The 26,950-nt window shown below is 38.1% G+C and overlaps 5 protein-coding genes across 5 annotated transcripts; 4 read left to right on the top strand and 1 right to left on the bottom strand.

Moving 5' to 3' along the window:
* Positions 1-422: 422 nt before the first annotated feature.
* On the top strand, positions 423-2,902 carry LOC108917421 (polycomb protein eed-B). The gene is made up of 7 exons (XM_018723994.1): positions 423-652; positions 712-857; positions 908-1,079; positions 1,133-1,432; positions 1,484-1,674; positions 1,776-1,977; positions 2,619-2,902. The coding sequence occupies exons 1-7, from the start codon at positions 563-565 to the stop codon at positions 2,817-2,819; spliced, it is 1,302 nt and encodes a 433-aa protein (XP_018579510.1). The 5' UTR covers positions 423-562; the 3' UTR covers positions 2,820-2,902.
* On the bottom strand, positions 2,852-3,893 carry LOC108917423 (protein NDUFAF4 homolog). Its single transcript, XM_018723996.1, has 4 exons — positions 3,593-3,893; positions 3,455-3,540; positions 3,173-3,398; positions 2,852-3,099 (listed from the first exon to the last, which is right to left on the bottom strand). Exons 1-4 carry the CDS (start codon positions 3,735-3,737, stop codon positions 2,942-2,944), a joined length of 615 nt encoding a protein of 204 aa, XP_018579512.1. The 5' UTR covers positions 3,738-3,893; the 3' UTR covers positions 2,852-2,941.
* Positions 3,894-4,541: 648 nt separating this feature from the next.
* Positions 4,542-17,160, top strand: LOC108917452 (serine/threonine-protein kinase Warts). The gene is made up of 8 exons (XM_018724053.1): positions 4,542-4,809; positions 6,126-6,505; positions 7,970-8,969; positions 9,427-9,810; positions 9,865-10,570; positions 13,499-13,677; positions 13,735-14,012; positions 14,424-17,160. Exons 2-8 carry the CDS (start codon positions 6,251-6,253, stop codon positions 14,853-14,855), a joined length of 3,234 nt encoding a protein of 1,077 aa, XP_018579569.1. The 5' UTR covers positions 4,542-4,809; positions 6,126-6,250; the 3' UTR covers positions 14,856-17,160.
* Positions 17,161-17,789: 629 nt separating this feature from the next.
* On the top strand, positions 17,790-22,730 carry LOC108917453 (ras-related protein Rab-11A). Its single transcript, XM_018724055.1, has 5 exons — positions 17,790-18,103; positions 18,417-18,538; positions 20,906-21,254; positions 21,321-21,495; positions 21,937-22,730. Exons 1-4 carry the CDS (start codon positions 18,064-18,066, stop codon positions 21,455-21,457), a joined length of 648 nt encoding a protein of 215 aa, XP_018579571.1. The 5' UTR covers positions 17,790-18,063; the 3' UTR covers positions 21,458-21,495; positions 21,937-22,730.
* Positions 22,731-23,071: 341 nt separating this feature from the next.
* Positions 23,072-26,083, top strand: LOC108917352 (WD repeat-containing protein 36). Its single transcript, XM_018723902.1, has 4 exons — positions 23,072-24,107; positions 24,161-24,608; positions 24,667-24,821; positions 24,915-26,083. Exons 1-4 carry the CDS (start codon positions 23,165-23,167, stop codon positions 26,039-26,041), a joined length of 2,673 nt encoding a protein of 890 aa, XP_018579418.1. The 5' UTR covers positions 23,072-23,164; the 3' UTR covers positions 26,042-26,083.
* The last annotated feature ends 867 nt before the right edge of the window (positions 26,084-26,950 follow it).

Raw genomic sequence — 26,950 nt, 5'->3', positions numbered from 1 at the left:
GAGTTCCGTTAGCCAATCACGTGCCTCTGCGAGAGAGAAAGATGGTACCCAAAATATCTCTTTCACTTTCTGTAACTCACTACACTGTCGCCATAAGCGTGCTTCCTCCATGCTCGAATGTTAGCAGAGATCACAGGGTAGTTTAAATACGGTTAGAAGCGCATAACTTACCTTCTAGTAATCAAAAAACGGCAAAAACATATCGAGAGTTTACGAAAATTAACATATTGTCTAAAACCATAAGAATAACAAGAACAAAATAGAGCGAATTTGCTGTAAACCTAGAAAAAATACTAATAATTGGATCTTATTAGGGGCATAGATGCTCATGGTAAGCTCATTCGAAAGAGCCCATACTCTGGTAGAACGTCTAAGAAAAGAAGAGGAAGAAGAGGAGACACAGCAGGGAAATCAGGGAATGTATCGCGCGAAATTTTTTTTAGATTGCAATTGCAAAGGTGTTTTCATGAGTAACTATTTAGTTACTCTTATGGGTGTTTTAGTACTTTTAATTTAAAAACCAATACATTGTTTATTTCCCAATTCATGAAACAACCGTAAAATGAAGGAAAGGAGTCAAGAAAAAAGCAAACCGCTTCTTAAAGAAGATTTGTCAAACTCAAATTTAGACGAGGATTCAGGAGATGAAGGGGTAATCGAAGCTTTACCAAATCCTAACCTCAAAACCTTTTTTATTTACCTTTATTGCAGGATGAAACATCAAGTGTTGGAAGTACTTCCACCACAGACAACACCTCCAGAAGTGCTACACCCACAAACAGACTCCGTAAAGGTCGTAGGGGCAAGAAAAGGTTGAGTAACCCCCCGAAAACTCTGAAACCGATTTACAAATTTTCGTAAGTACTTACCGAAACTACCACCATCTTTTTTGCATATTGTTTTATAGTTGTAGCATTAAAGAGGATCACGGTCAACCACTGTTTGGCGCTCAGTTCAACCATTACCTTAAAGAAGGGGAACCGTTTGTATTCGCAGCCGTCGGAAGCAACAGAGTGACCGTTTATGAATGCCCCGAGGGAAACGGTATAAAATTACTTCAGTGTTACGCCGACCCAGACGTAAGTACTTCATTTTTACCCGAAACCGCCATCAACTTTTAATTATGCAACAGCTGGACGAAAACTTTTACACCTGTGCCTGGTCGTACGACGAGGACTTAGGAAAACCGTTATTGGCCGTCGCAGGGTCTAGGGGAGTGGTACGCATTTTAAACCCGGCAACCATGAGCTGCATAAGACACTACATAGGCCACGGTCACGCCATAAACGAATTGAAGTTCCATCCTAAGGATCCAAATCTTTTACTGTCCGTTTCGAAGGACCATTCCTTAAGGCTGTGGAATATTAAGACGGACGTGTGTATCGCTATTTTCGGTGGGGTCGAGGGCCACAGGGACGAGGTTTTAAGTGCGGTGGGTGTATTTTATCCCCACAAACTTGTTTTTTACTTTGTTTAATTGTAGGATTTTGATTTAATGGGGAACAGGATTATGTCCTGCGGAATGGACCATTCCCTGAAGCTGTGGCGACTGGATAAGGATACAATGAGGGAGGGTATAAAGCAGTCGTACGGTTGGAACGCAAATCGAAACACGAGGCCCTTCGACTGCTTAAAGGAGAATTTCCCGGACTTTTCCACCAGGGACATACACAGGTTAGATTATTTAGTAACGATATTAGGTCAGGGCTTAGTCTGCAGAGTAGTTGTCTCCCGCAATACCAGTTTAAAAATGTTTAACGATCGGATTTTTTTAGGAACTACGTAGATTGCGTTCGGTGGTACGGAGATTTCGTTTTGAGTAAGTCCTGCGAGAACTGCATAGTTTGTTGGAAGCCCGGTAGGTTGGAGGACGAAAATTTGAGGAAAGGCGAGACGAGTTCTACGGTCATTCATCGTTTCGAGTACAAGGAATGCGAGATCTGGTTCGTGCGGTTCGCTATGGACTTTTGGCAAAAGGTAATGTTATATCGTATATCGACTTAAGAGTTAATTAACCGTTTCGTTAATTGATCCAAACAAATTTTAGCTTAACGTTTCAATCGAATGAAATTAAAACTTTTTTTTCGCAGCGTTTCCAATTTAAAAAAAAATAATGCTAGGAATAAACAGTTTATTAAATAAAAAATTGCCGGGGAACCAATACGACTCGTATTTTTATTTGTTACTCACATTTGCTATAAATATACAGGGCGTTGCAATATTCTACTGACAAAATTGTACTCGCGATTCTCTGACAGAAAATAAGAACAAATTTTCTCTTTTGTGAGATATAACCTATAAAATTTATGTCATACCTTAAATGTCATTGTTGTTCAACGCCTACTGGAGGAAAGCATTATTTTGTATCTACTGGCAAATTGACCTACTAGCCTGTAGATCGCCTACGAGACATCACGTTTGGCGATTCTGACGAATTTAACCGTATATACACAAATTTTGACACGTTTTTTTTTAAATAATTATTTCGGTATGTTCAGATCGCGTTTAAAAACCCTGCATAATGGTTTCTAGCCAGTAGACAATCTGATAAATTAACGCGAATTAAAACCAACCACTTTCAAACTAAAACCGACGTTCATGAAAATTTTCTTCCGAAGATCCTCGCCCTGGGAAATCAGACGGGGAAGGTATTCGTGTGGGACCTAGACGTATCGGATCCCGCCCAAGCGAGGGCCTACACCCTGCAGCACCCCAGATGCACGACGGCCATCCGCCAGGCCTCCCTCAGTAGAAACGCGAACATACTGATCTGCGTGTGCGATGACGGCACAGTATGGCGTTGGGATAAAATAGCTTAATGTCGTTTAATTTTAAGTGTGTTAGATGTGACTGTATCGTTTATATTTTATTTGTAATACAACTACAAAAATGTAACTGGTCTACAATTATTGATTTACCTAAAAGCGAGCTTCCCGCGTCATCACGTTTTTTCGTTTCCTTGGTTTCCCGGGGGCAATTCTTTCCGCAGATCCTTTATTATTTGGACTTTTGGAATGCTGGGGCCCGCGAATTTTGCTTTCGTGTTCCGTTCTTGTGGTATGTACACCTCGAATACCCTGTAATGCTTCAATATGTCTTCTGGAATAAAAACCCTAATCAGTTTTATGCATAAAACGATTCGTAACGTGACGGAAACTATTGCAATACTTACTAACTGTGTTTTTGGGTATTGAGTATTCTGCAGAAATCGCTTTAGCATTGTAATCGAGGGGTTCGTTCTGGTGTTTCGATATAAATTTCAGGGCATTGGCTAGAGTTATTTTACCCAAAGGAACATGATTCGGTTCCTTTACTCCATACAGAAACATACCTACAGTCTTCCTATCAGTCGGTAGAGGCCTGTCTGGGTTCGCCTCTGTTTTCGTCTCAACTACCGGCTACAAAAACATACCAATAAGATTCTACTTACGCTCTTAGTAAGTGTTAAAATTACATCGTGCGATGTTACGTAAACGTCCCTTAAATTTTTGTCAAGCTGCTCGTTTTTCTTCAGGCTTTCTTGATAGGCTTCAGGGTATTCTAAAAAATATATGTATTTTAAGGTTATGTTTAAATGATTTTAATGAAATACCTTTCATAAGTCGTTCAAAATCTAACTGATCCTTTTTATGCCTAGGGGCAGGCACTGGCTTGGGCTGCGATATAACCTTATGCGCTCTACTTTCTAAATTAAAGTTTTTGAATGGATTTGAAATCAAAGAAAGTGCTTTTCCCATTATGAGATTTTTGAGGTTATACCAGTCAAATCAAGCTATTTAACATTTCCCTTTTCTTATATAAATTTTCCAAGAGATATATTCGTTACAAAAGTGAGGCTGATAAAATTTATTTATCCACTAATCTATCTACTGGCTTTTTCTTACTATTTTCGTTATGTGCACAGTATAATTGATTAGTATACTGTGGTTATGTGTAATGCTAATGACTTTTCTGCTGTCGAATGTCAAGGGAAATCTGGGAACGTCTCTTTAAAAATAAAATAAAGAATGAGAAAGGAATACAGTAGTAACCTTTTTTGTTCTAAAAAAACACAAAATACTTTCTGCCAGTAGCGCAGAATTCACGCACATAATTAAGTAGTACTGCACGGAAAATTTACGGCAAAGCAGGGAAAAAATATTTCTTGATTATGACTCAGATCCCTTTTACATCAAAATTGTATTTAAACACTGCGATTGATTCCATTTTCATACAATTCTTGCAATTAAAAGAGTTGCTGCGATATCTATAATCTACGCCTATGGTTTTAAATGTTGCCTGTTTTCTGGTATGCAGGCGACTATTACCACAGCAAAGACATAAATTATCACTAATTTGAGGCGCTCGAAAAATATTTTTTTATACATTTCACGTTCCAAAGTAATAAATATTTCAGACGAAATGGGAAACTAGACTTATAACCGGTAATATTCCTTTAGATTCCAATACGTATAAGGCCGTTTTATGCAAATTTGAAGTTAGCAAATTCGAGCTTTTATTTTTCCGATGTTGGCAGATTCTGGAATTTGACACTGTGTAAAATGGCTGACAACTAAACCCCTTAGAATTTTCTTTGTTTTCATTGCAGTTTTTCGTTCTTTTAGTGCGAGACTACTTTAAATAACACGTTAATTTTAATTCCGCAATAAAAAGAATCATTGAAAAGTGAAAATATTAATCTAGTTGTGACCGAACTGTGATAAGTGTTGAAAGTGTTATTAATTTCCACCATATAGAATGAGATAGATTGACACTAAAATCTGACAATATATTATAGCAGGTTCTAAATAATTTTTGCATATCGAAGAGGTAATTGTTGTTATTTATTGCATGCAAATACATTTACTAATTAAGGTATACTTATTGTTGCAAGTTATATACCCATCTTGCATACAACATGCAATGCTAAGGAATGTTGAAATGGACATTCATTGCAATTTAGAACATAGTAAAATCGCCTGGAGCATCAGTGTCTAGGTACATGTCAGTTCTTTTCTTTTTTGTATACATCTAAATTAAACTCCTAATTTTGTGAAATTGATGTGGTATATATTAACATTGAGTATGGCAACTGAGACATTGCTATTCGCATCATGCAAGTGTTTTTTATTTTATCGAAATTTGATTCAAACCAATTTAGGAAAATAAAGCAAATTTGATGATCACCGTGACTAAGTTTCTCTGCTGGTTTTTTACGGTGCTAGAAACTTTTTTTTTAAATAAGTTAATATATTCTTATAAGAGAATTAAAATCATTTGTCCAGTAATGTCTTTAATAATTAAGTATGTATTTCAAATATTTAAGTAATTAACATAACTACATAAATCTTCAAGGTCTATAACATCGTTGATAATGGAATATTTATTTTAAACGATTTTATTTCTGGAGTTGACATTTTTTAAACATATTTGTAAATGTGTTATTTTATTCATAATGAAATGGATACGGGATAAAATAATATTTAGAGGGGCATTATTCAAATAAATTTGGAATCTTTATTTTTCTCAGATACATAAAATACTCACCATAACCTTTTAAGGAATGTCCAATATAAATGACCGTTAATTTGAGCTAGAGGTAAATAATGAGAGAAAGACGGGTTTCATTTTATTTAATTTATTAATATTAAGGCATGTTACATAACGATCAAAATGAACCAAAAAAATTAAAATAGCTTAAACTTATTTAGTATGTAACTAAAAATATATACTTACATACATAGAATTTAATTTTTTTTTACGCTAATATCTTTATCTTTTATGGGCTTCTGAAATATTTGAAATAGTTAAAAATTAGTCTTAAGTTTCAGTTTTTGATTTGATTATGATTTCATCAATACAGTGGAAAATATAGACATTTGAATATTCAGTTATTGTTAAAAAATTTGCCTCTTGTAAAATTTTTTTATTTGTTAATTAAATTATTACTAATGCATTTTCGATTCAAACTTGAAATAATTACCATCATTTCAAAAGTAATTTATTCAATAACAGAAACATAATAACTTGTTCAATATGACCACAGGTTCTGTAATATTTAAATTAATTTCAAACAAAAACTGAATATAATCACGACATCAATTACTCTTTCGGACAGTGAGGAAAGATATCAATTTCACTTTCAGCTTCCACCTTCCGTTCTACCAAGGGGACCCGCCAAGCTGTTTCATTCATGTACTCGCACTGCTCAGTAATGCCCCCTCCCCGTCCCGCCGATAATGTGACTCACTAGCTTCCGATAGGGCCCAGTATGGGCCAGGAGCCTCGGTGTCAGCTCAGCATGAATCCGAACGCGCCAGCCCGCTCGCCGGGCTACCACCAGAAGGCCATGGAGGAGATCCAGAACTCGCTGCGACCGTTCGCTAAGAGTGGCAGCGAGGCGATGAGCTCCAGCGCGGCCAGCACCATCTCGAATTTCTCCGCCACCAGCGGGGTCAGCTCGTTGAGTTCCACGTCCGGGGGGAACGGCAACGAGAGGCAGCTGGTCAACATGGGATATTCGGAGGTGAGGCTTTCGTTGATATTGTTATATTTTCGTTCCAGGGTTCGTGTTTGCTGATTTTCTAACCAAAGAATTGTCTCTATTCATTATTTGTTTCATTCTTTATAATAATCATAGTAATAGACTTGTAATTCTTTTTTGAATATTTAAAATAAAATCAAGTGTCACAGTTGCAGAATGGAACTAAAATTGGTACTATTAAATATCAAATGTCACTAAAAATTACCCAAATCAAACAGTAAATTAGAACCAGTTCATTTGTTTCGAATTTCTTGGCCGACTTATTCATGTCAGAAAATTTTGCAGAATTTAATTGTTCTGGCTGTTTTTTTCATGATACGGCTGCAATTTTAAGCTGCCAACTTTTAAAATAAAACTTAATCATGACGACAAACCTACCTAATTTATTCTTTAACTATTTGAATTAAAAACAGTGGAAAAATTGTAGAATAAAAGTTGATATTATTTAACGAATATGATATTAAAGAGAGAGTACCTATTTAAAAAATGAATTAATGTTATAATTACTATAGAAAATTGTCAAGGTCCCTATGAATTTAAAGCAGTGGTGTCTGTGGAATATCCAAAACAGTACAAATGTGCATTGCGAAGGTTTCCAGCTTGCAAATCCTGTATTAAGTTACTTTTATGTAGACTCCGAATAAAATATACATAAAATTATCATTTGTAGATAAACATAACACTAATTGCAGGAATTTGGTGTGGTGTTAAGTGCTGTTTAATGTCCAGCACAAAGGAATATCTGATTGATGATTCATCCCTTAACCCATATGCAATTTCTAATGGCCTCGCATCAAATTTTACCAAGATTGTTCGTCTTACATTACTGTTCTTTTTTTATGTGATAAATTGCCTTTGACAACACATAGCCAGTCATCAAGGGCCTATATTTTTTTCTGGGGTGGGCCGTGCACACCCCTGCTCCCCTCTAGCTATGCCCATGCATGTTTGATTTACTATTTAAAAAAATGTAAAAAGGACAAATCATGATTAATTTTAAGTTATTGTTTCATAATCTTAAATCTTCTCTATTTATTCAAGTATTTCCCCATCTGTGAATGATTTTGAAATTAATTAAATCAAGTATTGACCGGAAGGTTCAATCAGGGGTGGTTTTTTGTGGTATTATTTTTGACCAACCGTAAATCTCACAATAGAAAGTCAAATAAAAAAAATTAACATATTTTCTTCTCTTTTATATTGGATTAGATTAGGTTCCCTTAAGTTTAGGTTAAATTAGGTTATTTTACAGGTTAGATTATATTAAGTATGTACTTATTTTTTAAATTTTTTCCCATCTTTACTTTTTTTTTTTATGTTTATACGACTCCTTTAATGAGATATTGGAAATTTTGTTATTTTTAACTGCCCTAAAGTGTTATAGACCCAAATTTAAACTGTCGATACTGATCGAATAAAAAAGATATTGTTTGCCGTCTTCCCCAGGAATCCTCCCTTAGGGCTCTTCAGCTAGCCAACGGACGGCTAGACATAGCCCTCGACTATCTCGGAAAGCAGCCCATGGACGGCAATATAAAAAACAGCGGTTACACCAAACTAATCCGGAAACCAAGCATCGAACGGGAACTCGGTCTACCGAGGGGGAGTCCCGCACTGGACAGCGGAGCGGGAAGCTCCAGATCCGACAGTCCCCGTCTCGCCGACATCCATTCTACCATCAGCCGTTATTCTCCCAGTTTCAACGAGCCCCCACCTCCGCCCCCGCCAAGAAATACCCCTCCTCCGCCGCCACCGCACGGCGCTGCGTATCAACCCGTTCCCAGTAACGTGCAGCAGATGTTCAAGAGGATGTCTCCGGCGCCCGTCGTCCCCGCTAGGACCCCGGCAGCGGTGTCGTCCTACAACTCGCCCGCTCTGCAGCAAAGGGGTACAAGTCCCGTGAGTAGCGTGTCGTCGTCGTCCGGGAGACAGCCCATGGTGGTGCAGAACGGCCCGCAAGTGCAACAGCAGCTGTCGCAGCAGATGCAGGCGTTGAGTTTGTATCAGAGCAGCACGGCTTCCACTTCCGAGCCTCCGCCCCCTTACCCGTTGATTTCCCCGAGTCCTTCCGGCGGGGCTCCGCCTCCTCCCTCGTATTCGGCTTCCATGCAGAACCGTCAGAGTCCCACTCAGGACTTCAGGAAGAGCCCCTCCTCGGGGATATATTCGGGATCTACTTCGGCGGGATCGCCCAGTCCGATTCCCGTATCAAACACGACGCCCACCGCCATGGCTAGACCGACGCCGTTGCAGGCTTGGGGTGCGAGACAAACCATTTCCCAGCCGCCGATCATCATGCAGTCTGTCAAGAGCACGCAGGTGCAGAAGCCGGTGTTGCAGACGGCCATAGCGCCCACCGCTCCGCAGATACCTTCGCCTACGAGTACGACTCCGCCTGCGACGTCCGCACCTCCGCCGAGTTACACCGTGTCGATTCAACAGAAAGGTAAGGAATGTGACATTAGTATCTCGTTTTTATATTTGTTTTTGTGTAATTCCGTTAAATTTCTTGAAATTTTTAGCCATTGATTACTTTTTTCTAACAATTTCTGCCCCAAAATAGGGAAAGCCTTCGGAAAAACTTAAAAAAAAATTGTTTAAGCATTTCTTGAAGATTCTTCAACTTTTTTTCCTTTCAAGGATATAAAAAACAATTAGCATTATTCAAATTTGTGATTTTCCATATTTTTATGAAAAATCTACTGTAAAAAATACAAAATTGTCCAAAATTGGTATATTCGAACACAAATAATAGAAACGTGGAACCGGCCTTAAGAAAACGATTCCGTCATTCATACGACTCGTAGCGCTGATGAAACAAATTAAAATGTGCAAAATTGTAACGTTTTCTATAATTTCATGAAAATTCATCGAACAAAAATAACATGCTCTCTACCACACAGGTTACACTAACGGTTCGAAGCCGGCAGCGCCCCTTCCCGTGGGGGTGTCGCCTAACCCGTCCGGCAATGTGCCGCCCGTGACGGTACCCACCACAGAACCCCCTAGCTACGCGAGCACCATGCAGGCCAAAGCGAAGGCGCAGCGGGGCATCTCGCATCCCCCCTTGCCCCCGCCTCCTTATTCCGACGAGGGCCACGCCCAAGTTTACACCGTGGAGAGCTCCATGTCCCCCAGGGCCAGCCCCCACGTTCACCCTCCGTTGCAGAGGAAATACTCGCCGGTCGTCAACTCCGAGTGCAGGTCCGACAGCCCCCAGTCGACTAGTTCGGGGGAGAGCAGGAACCAGTATTGCGATAATGGGGCACCGCCGCTTCCGCCAACCGGTACGTGTCCTTGTTTTAAACGGAACGCCCTATGTATCTGTTTTAACGTTGCAGCATCGTCGTCGGTCAAGAGCAACAGCGCTAACAACAACATGATAAACGGCAACGGCGACAACAAGAACAACGACAGCCCTCCCCAGTTACCCCCGTACACCAAAATCAAGCACCAGTCGCCGATACCGGAGCGCAAGAAGATCAGCAAGGAGAAGGAGGAGGAAAGGAGGGACGGCAAGGTGAAGAACTACTCACCGCAGGCGTTCAAGTTCTTCATGGAGCAGCACATCGAGAACGTGATCAAGTCGTACAGACAGCGCATGTTCAGACGCATGCAGCTGGAGAAGGAGATGAACAAGATAGGGCTGAGCCCGGAGGCGCAGAACCAGATGCGGAAGATGCTGTCGCAGAAGGAGTCGAACTACATCCGGCTGAAACGGGCCAAGATGGACAAGAGCATGTTCGTGCGGATCAAGCCGATAGGGGTGGGCGCCTTCGGGGAGGTCACCCTGGTCAGGAAGATTGACACGAATCATTTGTACGCGATGAAGACGCTGAGGAAGGCCGACGTCCTGAAACGGAACCAGGTGGCGCACGTGAAGGCCGAGAGGGACATCTTGGCGGAGGCCGACAACGAGTGGGTCGTCAAGTTGTATTATTCGTTTCAGGACAGCGACATACTTTATTTCGTTATGGATTACATCCCGGGTGGGGACCTCATGTCGCTGCTCATCAAGCTGGGGATATTCGAGGAGAGGCTAGCGAGGTAAGTTCAGAATGTTGCAATTTGGAATGTCCGAAATTTGAATTTCTTTTATACAGTTTTAGGGTAGTTCTAAATTGCCGCCAATGAAGAATCGCTATAGACTTGCACACGAGCTATTGGCAAAAAAATTAAAATCTTATAGTTTCGAAACATTTTTTAAAATAAGTATTTCTTAGTTTTTTTCTCAAAGCACTGTGTTTAGTTCGTGATTGTTAATATCACTGACCTCTAGCCCAGTAAATGAAAAAAAAATTGTTTCAGATTGACACTTGATTTAATCGTTAGTTTAGGCAAAAAGAAATAATATTTCCCGAAAAGTATCGGTTTAAAACAACAAGATCATTGTTTAAACAATGATTATAATGTAAAAATTACCAAAAATGGCTGTAGCCATGTAGTTAGCTGTATTAAAAAGCGCTCTCCAACAGGAGTTTTTGCTTTCGTTTATACTTGTAGGTTTTCAAAAAACCCTTCATTTGAAACCTGCTAAATTAAAATCCATTAACAATTTGTTTAAATAATTGTAAAAAATCGGCAAAATTTGAATTTGCTATAAATAGAAGAAAAGAGCATAAATCGTCTCTAAACTGCAGTAAAAAATGTATTTTATTACGCTTAAGAAACCCTGAAAATTTGATGAAAAAATATTTATTTGTTTACGAGTTTCTGCAATTGTTTATTAGAAACAGCATTTTTTCAATTGGGAAAACGCGGTTGTTAGCGTAACAATAAAGGGCCTTATGAGGGCTCATTTGTTTCGTCTTGACTTATATTTTCAAGATATGCAATTGGAAATTGTAATTTCATAGGCTAACCTCCTCAAAACGGCGTATAAACAAAGAGTGTAATTTGTTTATAAGGTTTTTCGTTAATAACTTTACGAAGAATGAATATTTTTTAAAGCCGCTTTGATATTCGTAATCCTGGTAATTTTTCACGAATTTAAAAGAAAAATTGTTCTAGGACCATTTTTAGCCGAGATCGCGTTTTTTTTTTAATAACTTGTTTATTTATAAACATTAAGACTTGAAATTTCGGGAATAAATCAATCAACCCTTAAACTTCATAATAACGGTTAAAGATATCGAAAAAAATGCATTTTATAGTAATTTTTAACCCTTTAAAAAACGTCCTCGAATACATTTTTACACCTGGAATGTGGTGGGGGAAATAAGACAGAAACGTTCCGAGACTTCAAATCTTAACTGCCCGAAAATTTTGCGATATCTCCGGTAATTGTGGACCAATTTTAACGTTTTTTTTTTAATCTGGGGTAGCGCATGAAAATAATAACAACTGCACGGTCCATTTTGCAATAATTAATTATTAATTTGTTATAAACTATTAATTTTGTAAAAAAAAATTTTTTTCGCATTTTTTCGAGAAATAATTTTTCACAATGGTACCAATAAACAATTTTCTTAAAAAACAATATTTTTATGTAAAAAAATTCAGGAAATGACATATTTTTTATGTATAAAGTTTATTTTAATGAGAATCGAGTTTTTGAATGTAATATGCATAATAGTATTATTTTTTAACATTAAATTACATATTATATTTTAAAACAGATCATTTCCTGAATTTTTTCACATAAAAATATTGTTTTTTGAGAAAATTGTTTATTGGTACCATTTTGAAAAATTATCTCTCGGAAAAATGCGAAAAAAACTACAAAATTAATAGTTTATAACAAATTAATAATTAATTAATGCAAAATGGACTGTGCAGATGTTATTATTTTCATGCGCTGCCCCAGATTAAAAAAAAATATGTTAAAATTGGTCCACAATTATCGGAGATATCGCAAAATTTTCGGGCAGTTAAGACTTGTAGTCTCGGAACGTTTCTGTCTTTATTTCCCTCACCTTATTCCAGGTGTAAAAATATATTCGAGGATGTTTTTTAAAGGGTTCAAAATTCTACAGGGTGTTCCTAAATAAGTGTCGCAACGGAAAACTGTAAATTCCTCTTGAAAAAAGAAACATTTTTTTCCTCTTCCATTTTTCTCTCCGGGCTTTCGTTTTCGAGATACACGGTGTCAAAACTTTAATATTTTTTTAGTTTTTCGCCAATATCTTAGGAACCGTTTGAACTACAGGACTGAGTTTTTGTATAGGCATTACCACTATTAATAGCTACTTTTTCGCACCCTTCTCGAATTCATTGCACGTGCCAGTGGTGGAGATTTTAAGGCATCGTAAGGGTTTTTCCCCCCTAAATTTTACGCCACTGGAAAATTTTGACTTTTGACAGCAAATTCTAAAACGCCCATGAATTTTACACAAAAGAAGTTCTCTTGGTTCATTGCTCTAAAGTCAACCGTTTTCAAGAAAAATGACTTTTTATGAACAAAAGCGAACATTTTGCTAACGTTTCGAACATTTTTTGCATTTTGCATTTTGACCATTTTGCAAGTGCAAGTAACTGAACAGAACATCCGGAGAACGAAATGCATCGTTTATGAAATCCATGTCAATACTATCGAAAAGTTGACCGATAGAGGTGAAGCCGCAGCGGCAGAAAGAAACATGATTAGAAGATGTAATGCGTGCATTCAAGCCAACGGACGTAATTTTGAACAGTTTCTGTAAATTTTACTCGCCAAATTGATAAAAAAAGTTAAAATCCTATCTGTTGTTAAATTTCGTTAAAATTGTTAATTATTACTACCTATTTTTTGAATTACAAAAGATTTTCGAAACATTAGCAAAATGTTTGCTTTTGTTCATAAAAAGTAATTTTTCTTGAAAACGGTTGACTTTAGAGCAATGGATCAAGAGAACTCTTATTGTGTAAAATTCATTTGCGCTTTAGAATTTGCTGTCAAAAGTCAAAAGTTTTTTCCGAATTACTAAATTTCTAGCGGTGACCTCTCCAATTCTTCCTACGAGACAACATAACCGATTCTGCTCGTCTTTTTTTTAGATTCTACATAGCAGAATTGACGTGTGCGGTCGAGAGCGTCCACAAGATGGGTTTCATCCACCGCGACATCAAGCCGGACAACATCCTCATAGACAAGGACGGGCACATCAAGCTGACGGACTTCGGCCTGTGCACGGGATTCCGCTGGACGCACAACTCCAAGTATTACCAACCGAACGGTGAGTAACCCCAACTAGTCGCGATCTAACCCGTTCCTTATTCCGTGACGCCCGCAGGAGACCACAATAGACAGGATTCTATGGATCCGATCGACGATTGGAACGAGGAGTGCAAGTGCAAGAGCCTGAAGCCGTTGGAGAGGCGACGGCGCAGGGAGCACAGGTGCCTCGCGCACTCCCTAGTCGGTACACCCAACTATATAGCGCCGGAAGTGCTGCAGAGGACTGGGTACACGCACGTCTGCGATTGGTGGAGCGTCGGCGTCATCCTGTACGAGATGCTCGTCGGCCAGCCGCCGTTCCTAGCCAACACGCCCGCAGAGACCCAGTATAAGGTAAGCGGAAGCGTTGCGTTACGTGCGGGGTGTCCGGGAACCGAGAATGAAAAATTTCGGATTGATTCTACTCGTAATTTAGACGCAGGGTGTTACCGATAATAAATACGTCGAATTTGAAACAAAATTGTCGGAACTGATGAAAAAGTCATAACAAAATATTATTTGAGTCGTTTGTTTGACATCTAGCGAACATTTAAGATCGGTCGTCAGGAGAACCACCGGACATATACCGATTTCAAGTTTTTGCTTGTGCATGTGCTGTAAAATTGTTTGTTTTATTGTAAAGTTATATTTTATGTCACGATATAATTTTTTAAACATGTTCGGTTTTTTAAACGAGTAGAACGGTCTAAATTTTCCCCCGACACCCCCGTAAAGGTCCGAATTTGAAACGATTCCCCCATTCAGGTGATCAACTGGGAGACGACCCTGCAGATCCCGAAGCAAGCGAACCTCTCGAAGGAGAGCACAGACTTGATCCTGAAATTGTGCTGTAGTGCCGACAAACGCTTGGGTAAAAACGCCAGTGAAGTGAAATCGCACCCGTTCTTCAAAGACATTGACTTCGAGAAGGGCCTGAGACGCCAGCCGGCCCCCCACAAGCCCCGCATCGAGTACCCCACCGACACCTCGAATTTCGATCCCATCGACCCGGACAAGCTGCGCAACTCGGCATCGCTCGACTCGAGCACGTCCGACGAGCTCCTGGACAACTCGAAGCTCTTCCACGGCTTCTTCGAGTTCACCTTCAGGAGGTTCTTCGACGACGGCGGCCTGGCCGCGTTCAACAAGATCAACCTGGACGACAACGAGAACCAGGGCGGTCCCGTCTACGTGTGACGTCGAGTCGGCGCCAGCGAGCAGGGGTTGGAACCCCGAAGCGTCTTTGATTTCGAACCGGGCGGACTTGCCAGATGTCGCGTCGTTTGATCAAAGCGAAGGTTTCTTAAGCGGCGGGGAAATTTGCGTTTTGTGTTCTTTTTTTTTGCTATTCCTACCTTTTGTGCGCCTCGTTCGAATGAGGGGCGGGCGGGGCGATCGTCGCTGACGTTGGTCCTGGGGGGGGGGGAACGAAATGGTTCCTTAAAAGTTGTTGTCGAAAAAAAAAGGAAACGACGAATTAAATTAAACGGAAACGCTTGATTATCGCAAACGTTTGCGCGTTATTTTTTTAAATCGACGACGCTGCGTATTTTCGAATGAAATTAATTTTTCTCTTTCCGGCAGTGTACGACGCTTGAAATTTTGAACAGGCGTTCGTCGTAATTCTTACTAAAAAAATTTATACTGGGTAAGTATAAGTTTTTTCGGGAATAGGAATATTTTTCAATTAATTCTCAAGCATTTCCAAGCGTTTCGATTCGGAGCGACAGCAAAGTATCATTTCATCGGAAAATATAAAAATTTACAGGGCGTTCGGTTGAAAAATGCCGCAAATGCAAATATTTCAATTGTTTTTTTCTTTTTTTTTTAAAACCACTGTTGCACTAACATTAACTTTTTGACGGTTGTGAAATTATCTAAAAATTATTTTCGCACATCTAATTTCCCAGGTAATACCGATAATCTAATTTTTTTTTGCAAAATGGCCGCCGTTATTGACGTTCGTCACTATGGTGATAAATTTTTTTTGTTTTTCGACCCAGCGAAAAAAAACGTAATATACGTTGACGTTTTTCATTCAACTGACTAAAAATTTTACTAACGGTTTAATATTTACGGTAAAATTTGCTTCTTCTACAGGGGGCTTCAAAAACGAGGTTCACAACGTCAAAAAATAACATGAATTTGTTTTCCATGTTCTACTGTCTTTTGTTTTCGAGATACCGCTGTCAAAAACGATTATTTAAAATCGAGCTTCGATTGTTTTACAATTTGCTACAACATTGTTGTAGTTTTCGACAAACTTATCGGTATCCCGTTAAAATGTCCCCTCGACCAACGTCTTTGCGGGAACGTCCGCACCCCTCATTCGTACGAGACGCGTCTTCTATATCGGGATCCGAAAATGCGGCGGGTCCACGTGTAAAAGTTTTGATGTAACCAAAGTCTATTCTAGCTGCCTTATAATTAAACGAAATGCCTTTTTCAGCTCAAATTTTTTATAGATTGGTACGACGTAGGGAAAATTTTTTATATAGTACAATTTTAATAAAATTATCTAATAACGATAGGTAGAAGAGATCAGTTAAGACACTGTGTATATTTTATAAATTATTCAAAGAAAAAAAAAATGACAAATGGTGCTACTTCTATATATTTTAAAAATGTGATATATAAATGCCCCTCAGAAGCCTTAACGTGGAGTTCCGCGAGGCCAAATCGGTTAAATTTAAATTTTCTAGTCAGTTCGGCGAAATGTTGCGATGTCGTCACACGATTTTTTTTGTAGGACTGTGCTGACGACGTTTCAGGCAGGGAATCTGGTGTTCTTCGAAATTCTCCAAGGTTTTCACTTCCGTTGCGTTTTTATTAAAAAAAATTACGTCGTGTAGGGTTTTCGAGGGGTCTAATTGTATTGAACAATTATAAATTATTGCTATTTGTGTATATGTAAATATTTTTAACAACGAAAAATTGTACCGTTATCAGTGGATAGTCTTGAAACTGTGTCCGGAAGGAAATTATTTTTATATAATTCTTGGAATTAGGAAGTTGGATGTATGTACGCACTGCCTCACAATCATTTGAAGAAGGTTTTCTTTTTGTATTTCGAACGGTAACTGAGAATATTATCGACTAGTTTTAAATTAACTTATTTTTCAAAAAAAAATAAATAAATAAAGCTGTGTTACAACTATAATTTTAGTTTTTTTGCTCATAAATGAAATAATATGCTTAAAAACATTAAATTAAGATATTTATTACTATTTTCCAATACGTCTCTAATTTGTAACACTGTCTAGCCCGTAAGTATGAATTATTTTTTAGAATATAATTTTTCTAGTCTATCGATTTTTTTATTATCTAAATATTCATTTTAATGTTGTTTAATCATGACATTGTTCCTTAATTTTGCAGAATAGTTTTAAAAATTGTGTACACTTAGGCATCGTTCATGTTTTAAACGATTTGTAACTTCGAAAGTGCCTCTATTTTAGATTGCAAAAGTGTAAATGTGTGTAAATATATATTTTTGAAACAACTGACCTTTCTGTTACGCGACGTCCACAAACAATTCAATAAAGAAATTTTAGTCGTTTATAATCTACATATACTCCCTAAATTTTGATGTTTTTAGGCTGACAATAACTTTTTCTATTACAAATAATCAGATTTCCTTCTCTCTTTATTATCTTTTAAAAATACAAAACTATATTTTTAACAGTTCAATAATTTATATGTCACTTCTTTTATTTATTTTCAACAACCTCCTAGCAACATCTATCTTCTTTTTTCTGTTCTCAACAATAACAACTTGACTGCGTCAATTACTCTAACTTCCAAATCTGGTCAACAATGGATTCACGCTTTGTTAAAAATCTCTTCATAAAAAGCAACTGTCATATTCAGTGGTTTCAAATGTCCAATGTAACCGGATTTTGAATTATGGAAAAGGTGGATGTACACGACTTTATACAGAATCACCGCTAATCGATTTTAAAATTTAACACTCGCCCCTAATAAATATTCTACGTACTTATAAACGCCGATCTATTTTATATTCAAATGCGATCCGACTCGCGCTTCTGCATGGAAAAATTATCGCCTCCCACCTCTCCATTCGTTGTGGTGGCAGGCCCGAGAATTGACAAGTGACGCATGCGTAAAGTAAACAAACTTTGACAGTTCTCACCGAGGGGCGTTCATAATTCAACAAGAAAATAAGTTGACGCCATTTTGTCGGTTTATAAATCAAAAGGATATCCATTTTTATTAGGAATCATCGCGTTTCCCTTAGAAATTACGTGGATAGTAATGAGTCTGTGATAGAGCCAGTGTATTAATCAGGACGATATTTTTGTTGTGATATGCACTAATATTGTTCTTTGTGTTATTATTTTGAGATTTTGGGGAGGGTAGTAGGAGCAACTAATAAGTGATAAAGATGAGTACAAAGGATGATGAGTACGATTATTTGTTTAAAGGTAAGCCGTTTATTAGTGAATTAAGGACGTTTATTTCTTTTACGTGTTACCGTTTGACGTATAATGACAAGTCAGCAATGTCAGAGGTCAAGTTGTTTTGTCCACTGCAAGAAACGTCATAATCAATTCCAATTGTTCTTATTAATTTCCCATTTCAACGGAATCGATACTTTTTTGGCAAGGTCTGATTTGGCAGGGTACGTCGATAACGAAAAAAAATCGTTAATCTCGGTGTTTGAAGTGATTCACACATGCTAATTGATGTGTGTAGAGAAAGGACTTTCTAAAATTAAAGTGATATTTCTTGTTGCAGTTGTCCTAATCGGCGACTCTGGAGTAGGAAAAAGTAACTTATTGTCGAGATTTACTAGGAATGAATTCAATTTGGAATCAAAGTCAACAATAGGTGTCGAATTTGCTACAAGAAGTATACAGGTAGTGTAACCGTTTTTATCAGTAAAAGGAGGAGTCATACCTGTTTACTTTTCGCGTATGACTTTGGTAATAGCTATTCACAAGGATATTTACAATGATTTGACATTTAAATGGTATAAATAGTAGTTTTGATAAAAGTAGTTTTTGTGGCATTCTTCAAGGAAAAGAGAAATTTAAAATTATAAAGTTGCATGTCAAAGAACAATAGGAATTTTTTTTTTTTTATAATTAATGAAGGTCAGTAATTATTATTGTGTAACATATTTTAAAATTAAAGGTCAGTTTATCTATTTAATCATAAGTTCGAATAATTTTTAAGGAAAATGCATACTTATTAACTATTAAATTTTGCGAACTGATTTTATTTTTATATAATAAGAGAGATCATGGTCAATTAGCAGTTCCTATTTACAAATTTGCATTGTATAATTTAGTAAATAATAATATTTTGTCGCATATGATTGAAAGGTAATATTATTTTCATATTTCATGTCTAATAAAAATGTAGTAAATTATAATATCATCAGCAAACAAGTTATATTGCTCAGGGCAACATCCTTATCATCAATTTATGATTGTCATTTCTAGATATATAACGAATAATTCATAATCATAATTACTAAGTACACTCGGATTAGACTTGCTTCATTATCTCAAATTATGCACCGTTAACTAACATATCTAATTTAATTTCGTAGGACGTCTCGCGATATGAATTTCCATTTCAGTACAAATTGTAAAGTGATACCAAGCTTTAAAGATAACAGCTTCAGTAGAAATAGTTTAGGCAAACACAACATAAATATTTTAGTGGTTTTTTTATGTCTCGGCTACTGTTGAGTGATATACGATTCAAGGAACTTGTGTCGGCATTGAAAGAAATCAGCTTATCACTAGATGTTATTTTATTTTTGAAATTATCGAATTCTTGTGGTTTCCCACACGTCTCGATATAAAACATGATAAATGGGACTGAAATCTAAATTTAATTTGTACTCGAAAAATAAACGCTTGCTAAGCAGTTATTCGTCGCTATTAATTTTATTTAGAAGCATTTCGCAATAATATCAGGAATTTCAACAGACGAGAAATAAAGATGAGTCGTATTCTCTTAGTATATGTCGATGAACTTAAGTAAGTTACGTAATAAGTAGAAGTAATCCGTTCTAAGTTAACGCATATTAAATTACAACCGTAATCATTTCTGGTTACATCCCATTTTAGAAGAACATAGGCCAGAAAAATGTGTTTACATGAAAGTAAACAATTTTATAAATTTTCCATATAACGTGTTTTACATGTAACTCTTATCGATTATGTCTTGTTAGACTGCGACAAAAGAGAGAATTATGTGATGTACTCTTTAAATGATAATTGTAGAAAGTAACTAAAATTGGTACTAATAAATGCCAAAAAAAAGTCCAAAATTAACAGTAACAAATAATTATTCAAAATATAATTTAAAGATGAAATGTTTAAGTAATTATTAAAAAAAAGTATACCTATATGTTCACATTCTCAAATAATGCAGTCATTCAGAGAAACATCCTGTATTCTTTCTTTTACTTTTAACAAAATTTAATCATGTAAAAAACTAGCTGCTACAAAGCGATATTTTGGTTTCCAAAACTATGATTTATAGGCCACCCAATAGAGATTTTTTGCTTAGTAAATGAAAACCCAAGTGATTTTCCAAAGCAAAGTCGTGAAAATTTTTTTTTAACAATACAAAAATACATTTTTTTGTTTTTTTTTTATAAAATCTCGAAAAATGTTGGAATTGTCTTACTCTCAATGGGACTTTTGTAGAGATAAAAAAGTCTATAAAATGGTTTTCTGTGCGACCCGATCAGTTCATTTTTTACAGAGAAAATCCGGAAAAACATCTAAAATAGACCTTTTTTCAAAAATCCGTCAAATTAGTAGTTGGAAAAACAATCTTGCGGTTGACAGATAATAAATAATATGTAGTTTAATCGTGCTCAAGATGATTTCTGTCCGATGCACAGTTTTTGCACAATAATTGCATTATAAACAAATTAGGGTATTTTTTTGCATGGGGTGACGATTTATCAAAAATGGCCCGATTTAAATTCTGAAAACGGCATCTGAAAGTAGACGACAAAATCTCCCATTTCTATATCTCGGATTTTCGTCTGGATGATGGGAAATACGCTAAAAATGCCCTTGAAAGTCGCCCGAAACGATCGAAAGTACGCTCGAGCCAGAGTCCTCCGCTCGCTGCTTCTCCCACTACCGCTACCCGACACTTACGAGCCTATTTTCGATCCTTTCGGGCAACAATACTCCTAAGGATTCGGAAAAAATGCCTCCTAGTCGCTAACTAAATACTTTAAAACGAACCAGGTCGATGGCAAGACAATAAAGGCACAAATATGGGACACCGCCGGCCAGGAGCGGTACCGTGCCATCACAGCGGCCTACTACAGGGGCGCCGTGGGCGCCCTGCTGGTCTACGACATCGCCAAGCACCTCACCTACGAGAACGTGGAGCGCTGGCTACGCGAGCTGCGGGACCACGCCGACCAGAACATCGTCATCATGCTGGTGGGCAACAAGTCGGATCTGAGGCATCTACGGGCCGTCCTCACGGAGGAGGCGAAGGCCTTCGCCGAACGGAACGGCCTGTCCTTCATTGAAACCTCGGCCTTGGATTCCACAAACGTCGATATGGCTTTCCAGAATATACTCACAGGTAACGTAAAAAATTTTGAAATTGACACGTGGAGGTGTTGGGTTTTATTTTGGGCGTCCTTTGCAGAGATCTACAGAATCGTCTCTCAGAAACAGATCAGGGACCCGCCAGAGGGCGACACCATCCGACCACAGAACGTAGAACCAATAGATGTTAAGCCGACGATGAATTCGGATGGGGTGCGCAAACAGTGCTGTCAGTAATGGTCTTATCAAAATAATGCATGTTCCACTAAACACAGGTAACGAGATGTTCCCGTTATTTAGAAGTAATTGGAAATTCCTACGTAATTTTGATAAAAAAGTGGAAAGTTGGGTTGGTCGGGAAAAGTATAGTTCTTTTACTTTAATGATTTTTGATTAAATTTGTGATCATAATTTTTTTTTTATAATGTACTCTAAACATTTCCCGTGTAATGTTAGCAAAATTCAAACGTTAACGTTTTGAACCATTTACAAAAATAGTTTTACTCATTTCTAGATTAACGAGTTTACATTTTTCAACGTTTTCTCTCTAATTTTGATTCAAAGAAAAAACTTCCATTTTATTTGAAAAATGAGTAATTTTCATATTTTTTACTGAAAATAAATTACTCGCAGTGGAATAAATTGAAAACTATTCATTTCTTTTAAAAAATTTGACATTTTATCGGATTGGGTTACAGGAATACTTTTTTTTTCAGATTTCAGCAGGTAGCGCCGCCTTGTCCCACCCACCGTGGCTACTTGTTTTTTATGTTAATTTATAAAAGTATATAAATCTGAGTGTCCTATAATGCTAAAAAAAACGTATTGTGACATAGCGGAAATGCCCACTCTGTTTGCTGCGCACTTTGTAGGCTGTCGTTTACGTTTTATACCTTTCTTTTCTCCCTTGGAACTTTTTCTATAATATATATAGTAGGTATTATATAAGTAATGAATTGTTTATTTATCAATATGAAAGTTTTGTGCTTTGAAAAGAGGCACTTGTTCTATATATATTCTTATTAGTACGTGATTATAAAATTCTGGTGCATATTTGTCGTTGGTTTCATACAAATTGTCGTAAGACGTTACTTGAACATTTCGGTCGTTTCTGTTGAGTACTATTAAAAATACTAAAAAAAAGTGTAAATGTGCTACAGTTAAATATTCATTACATCTTAACGATACTATAAATATAAATTACTGTCTTGACTGTTAGAAATTGTTTACGAGAGGTCGTTTCACGCCGCTTTATTCGGTTAACGCGGTGCGGGACGATCTTTTGCCATCGTGATGCCTTTAGTTGATTTATTTCGAAATTGTAGTCAGGATTACAGAACTTGTAGATATATACTTCTGTTATATTCTGTAGTATATTATTATGCTAGACATAACGGTTATTTTATTTGGACACACTGAACAAATGATATAATTGTTGTAAAATGTAATATAAGCTTCATTATCAAAATTTATTATAAATTTAATTTTTAAATAAAATTTATGTAACTCAGCCCAGCCAGTTTTATTTATCGTAAAATACCCGATTCTCCATAATTTGTTGTGAAAGTAACTTCAATTCATTTGATCATACCGTGTGTGGCACTCTTTATATTACTCGTGCCTACTGGTACATTTGAACTACTGACTAGCAGAATTAATTATACAGGAATATTTCAATCAACGTTGTGAAGTTATTACAATTGGCTCTGCTAAAGAATTCTTTCCCGTTTTAGTGCAGTTTCTAAGCGACAGATGACGGCATAAAAATTTGGAACTAATTAATTTAATGCAGCTTGATTGGTCAATTGACACAAGTGACCATTCCATGTACTTCTAACTTCACACTTGACAAGCCACCTAACCTCAAAGTTGTCGTGTGCTGTTTGTTTATAGAGGTTATCCGAAAATTCCATATTAACTATGTCCCCGGTCTTATAAATCAGGATGCCGCAAGGTAGCAAAATATTTCTACCCTGCAGGGGCTTAGGATACGTCAGCAACCACATACCCTTGCAAGTAAGGTACATAAAGAGTCGCAAGGAAAACCTCATAGTAACATGCGTGGGGAAATCGTTTCACACCTACGGCATATCGCACTTCGGGCTGCTCAGCGTGAGCGGCTTGCACCCCGGCGACATCGGCTGCATGACCTCCGATGCCTACCACGTTTACACCGCTTGTGAAAACGTGATCTACGCTTGGCGTAGGGGTACAGAACTTAAACACGTCTATCGGGGACACAGGAAGAAGGTTCACCTCATGATACCGTTCGGGGCTCACCTGATATCTGTCGATGAGGGCAGTAGTGTGAAAGTGTGGGACATAAAAGCCGAAGAAGTTTATTTCGAGTTAACTTTTGGCGCTACAAATTTTAATATAAGCGCGTTGTTACACCCCAGTACCTACATAAATAAAATACTGTTTGCTAGTGATAAAGGTGAGATGCAGTTGTGGAATATCAACACCGCAAAGTTAATTTACACGTTTAAAAGTTGGAAGGCACGGGTTACTTGTTTGGAACAGGCACCAGCGATAGATGTCGTGGCAGTGGGTTTGAGTACCGGAAGGATTATTTTACATAACCTTAAGTATGACGAGACTGTTATGGAGTTTATTCAGGACTGGGGTTTGGTGACTTCGATTTCCTTCAGGTCCGACGAACACCCGATTATGGCTACAGGTAGTGTTGCGGGTCACGTCGTCTTTTGGGACCTGGAAGAAAGGAGAGTGGCTAGTCAGTTACTTGCCGCTCACGATGACGCCGTTACCGGGATGGTGTGCCTTCCTAGTGAACCGCTTGTGTTAACTTCGTCCCCCGACAATACTTTAAAGTTGTGGATTTTCGATATGACAGATGGAGGAGCTAGACTGTTACGAATCAGGGAAGGTAAGCGTTACTTTTAAGTGTTTATACACTATAATTTCTTTGGTAACTCGCAGGACACTCAGCTGCACCTACCTTTATACGTTTTCACGGCGCAAACGGGCATAATATACTTAGCTGCGCTGGGGATTCCACATTAAGGATATTCAACACCCAAACGGAGCAGTTCAACAAGAGCTTGGGGAAGGCCTCTTACAACAGAAAAGTCAGTAAAAAGAGAGGAAGAGCTGTAGAGGACCCCTTGAAAATGCCCCCTATCGTTCAGTTCACTTCGGAAACGACCCGTGAAAAGGAGTGGGATAATGTCGCCGCCATCCACCAAGGGCTGGCGATGGCCACGACTTGGTCATACGATAAAGTTAAAATGGGAGATTTGAAGTTGTTGCCGGAACGCTTCCAACGGAAGAATAAAGATGTGAATTTGGAAGTGTCGGCAACTTGTTTGTGCTTAACGCATTGCGGGAATTTCGTTATCGTCGGCTATAGCACAGGACATATAGATAGGTAAGTGCTAAACATCTTTAAATTGTTTGCACGTTTTTACGAAATTTTAATTTTTTAGGTTCAACATGCAGTCTGGTTTGTGGAGGGACAGTTACGGTAATCCCAAAGGACACGAGTGTCCAATACGAGGATTGGCCACGGATACTCTTAATCAAATAACGATAAGCGGGGGCAGCGATAGCAAAATAAAATTTTGGAAGTTTAAAAATAAAGGTAAGTGTAACAGTACGGTACAAAAATAATCGTTATTTAATTTGATCGGATTGATTGTTTGGTGTGGTCATTATTTTAATTTTTTTTTCTCAGGGACGAGTCCTTTGACCGTCGTAACGCTCGAAGAGCCGATAAACTTCTTCCGCACCCATCGAGAGAGCTCCATGCTAGCCGTAGCCTTGGAAGACTTCAGCGTGAACATCATCGACATCGAAACACGTCGTCTTGTCCGAAAATTCCTCGGACACACAGCCCAGCTCACCGACGCGACTTTCAGTCCCGATTCCCGTTGGCTGACGACCGCCTCCATGGATTGCTCCGTAAGAACTTGGGACGTGCCGTCAGGACAACTCGTGGACCAATTCGCGACAGACGCGGCTTGTATATCCCTCGATATGTCCCCCACGGGCGAAGCCTTAGCCACCGCTCACGTCGACTACCTGGGCATGTTCTTGTGGACAAACAGAACCCTTTACAGTAAAATAACTCTCAAGGGTCTGACGCCTAGTGACGACCCGCCGCTGATTACGTTACCGGAATGCCAGGAGGAACCTAAAGAAGAAGAAGAGGAAACGGGGGAGGTGGAAGAGGAGTTCGTTTCACCCGAACAAATCGGTAACGATTTGGTTACTTTGTCGGGTTTGTCGACATCCCGCTGGCAGAATTTGCTTAATCTGGACGTGATTAAGAGGAAGAACAAGCCGAAATCGCCCCCGAAAGCCCCCAAAGCCGCTCCGTTTTTCCTACCGACGGTTGCGTCGTTGAATAATATCCAGTTCGACTTAAACGCTCAAACCGAGGAGGGTAGCAAGCTGGTAAAGCCTCTCTCGTTTGTAAACTTAACGGAATTTGGGAGGATTCTGGATGAAACTAAGGAAACCGATAACTTTCTGCCGGTAATCGAGAAATTAAAGTCCTTGGGACCTTCCATGATCGACTTTGAACTGAAATCTCTTGCGCCGGAAGGAGGCGGTTCTGTTGAAGTAATGCTGCAGTTTTTAAAATGCGTGGAGTTCATGTTGAAGTCTAATAAGGATTTCGAGTTGGCGGAGGCATATTTGGGCGTGTTTCTGAAGGCTCACGGGACCGTTATAGCCCAGGAAGAGGGCTTGCGGAGCTACTTACCGAACGTGGGTAGTTGCCACAGCGTCGCTTGGAATAGACTGCAGGAAAAGTTGTTGTACAGCATGTGCGTGGTGCAAAGCTTAAAAACCACGTAATTTGTTGAAATATTTTGTATTGAATTAAAAAAGTTAATTTTTGATGGTCTTTTATTTCCCAATCCTTAGTTTGCTCTAAACTAGAAAAGTGTGTATTGTTCGCAATAGCTGAAATCTCCCACTGCCCGATTTTTTTCTCCGAAATACATTTAGAGAGTTCTTCTTCGAACGGTGAGTAAAGCAAATTAACGGGAACGAGTTGTGAGTAAAGTATGTCACCCACAACGCGAAATAAGTGTTGGGCAAACACAAAAAAACAAAAACACAAAGAAATCTAAAAATAGAGAAGCAAGAGCTAAAAATACAAACATTATTTGTTTTTACATTTTATATTTCATTTTATGCATGCACATGCATTCGTTTGACATCCTTTCAAGCAACTACATCGAACAAATCCTTAGAATTTACGAGAACCACAAACATGAAAATTCACTATTAAATGTATCTTACTACTAGCGTCTCGTTAAAACTAATAACAATAACAAGCAGTCCATGTGCAACGCGTTCGGGGTAACAAACAATAGCCAGAATGCGATGTGGTCAAAAGTTACTCACTGTTTGAAGAAAAACTCTATACGTATCGTGGGCAAATTACCATACCCATAACACCTTTCGGACAGTGAGCGATTTCGTCTATTGCGAATACTATGTACACTGCAATCCATATTTTACTCATTATTTTTATTGCGAAAAATAATTTTAAAGTTAAAAATGTTAGGATTATTTCTTTTTCATTTTTAATATTTATATTTAAGTATATTTCATATACTTAATATACTCTGTATACACAAAAAAAACGTTTTACTTTTTGGATAGCTTTATTCATATGAGTAAACTAAATATTACTCAAATACTCATATGATATAACAGCTTTATTTTCGCTCACACCACACTGAACTGACATTGTAA

Source organism: Anoplophora glabripennis, unplaced genomic scaffold (assembly GCF_000390285.2).
Source record: "Anoplophora glabripennis isolate ALB-LARVAE unplaced genomic scaffold, Agla_2.0 scaffold4, whole genome shotgun sequence".
Classification (NCBI taxonomy): domain Eukaryota; kingdom Metazoa; phylum Arthropoda; class Insecta; order Coleoptera; family Cerambycidae; genus Anoplophora; species Anoplophora glabripennis.
This window is presented reverse-complemented; position numbering and strand designations above follow the sequence as displayed.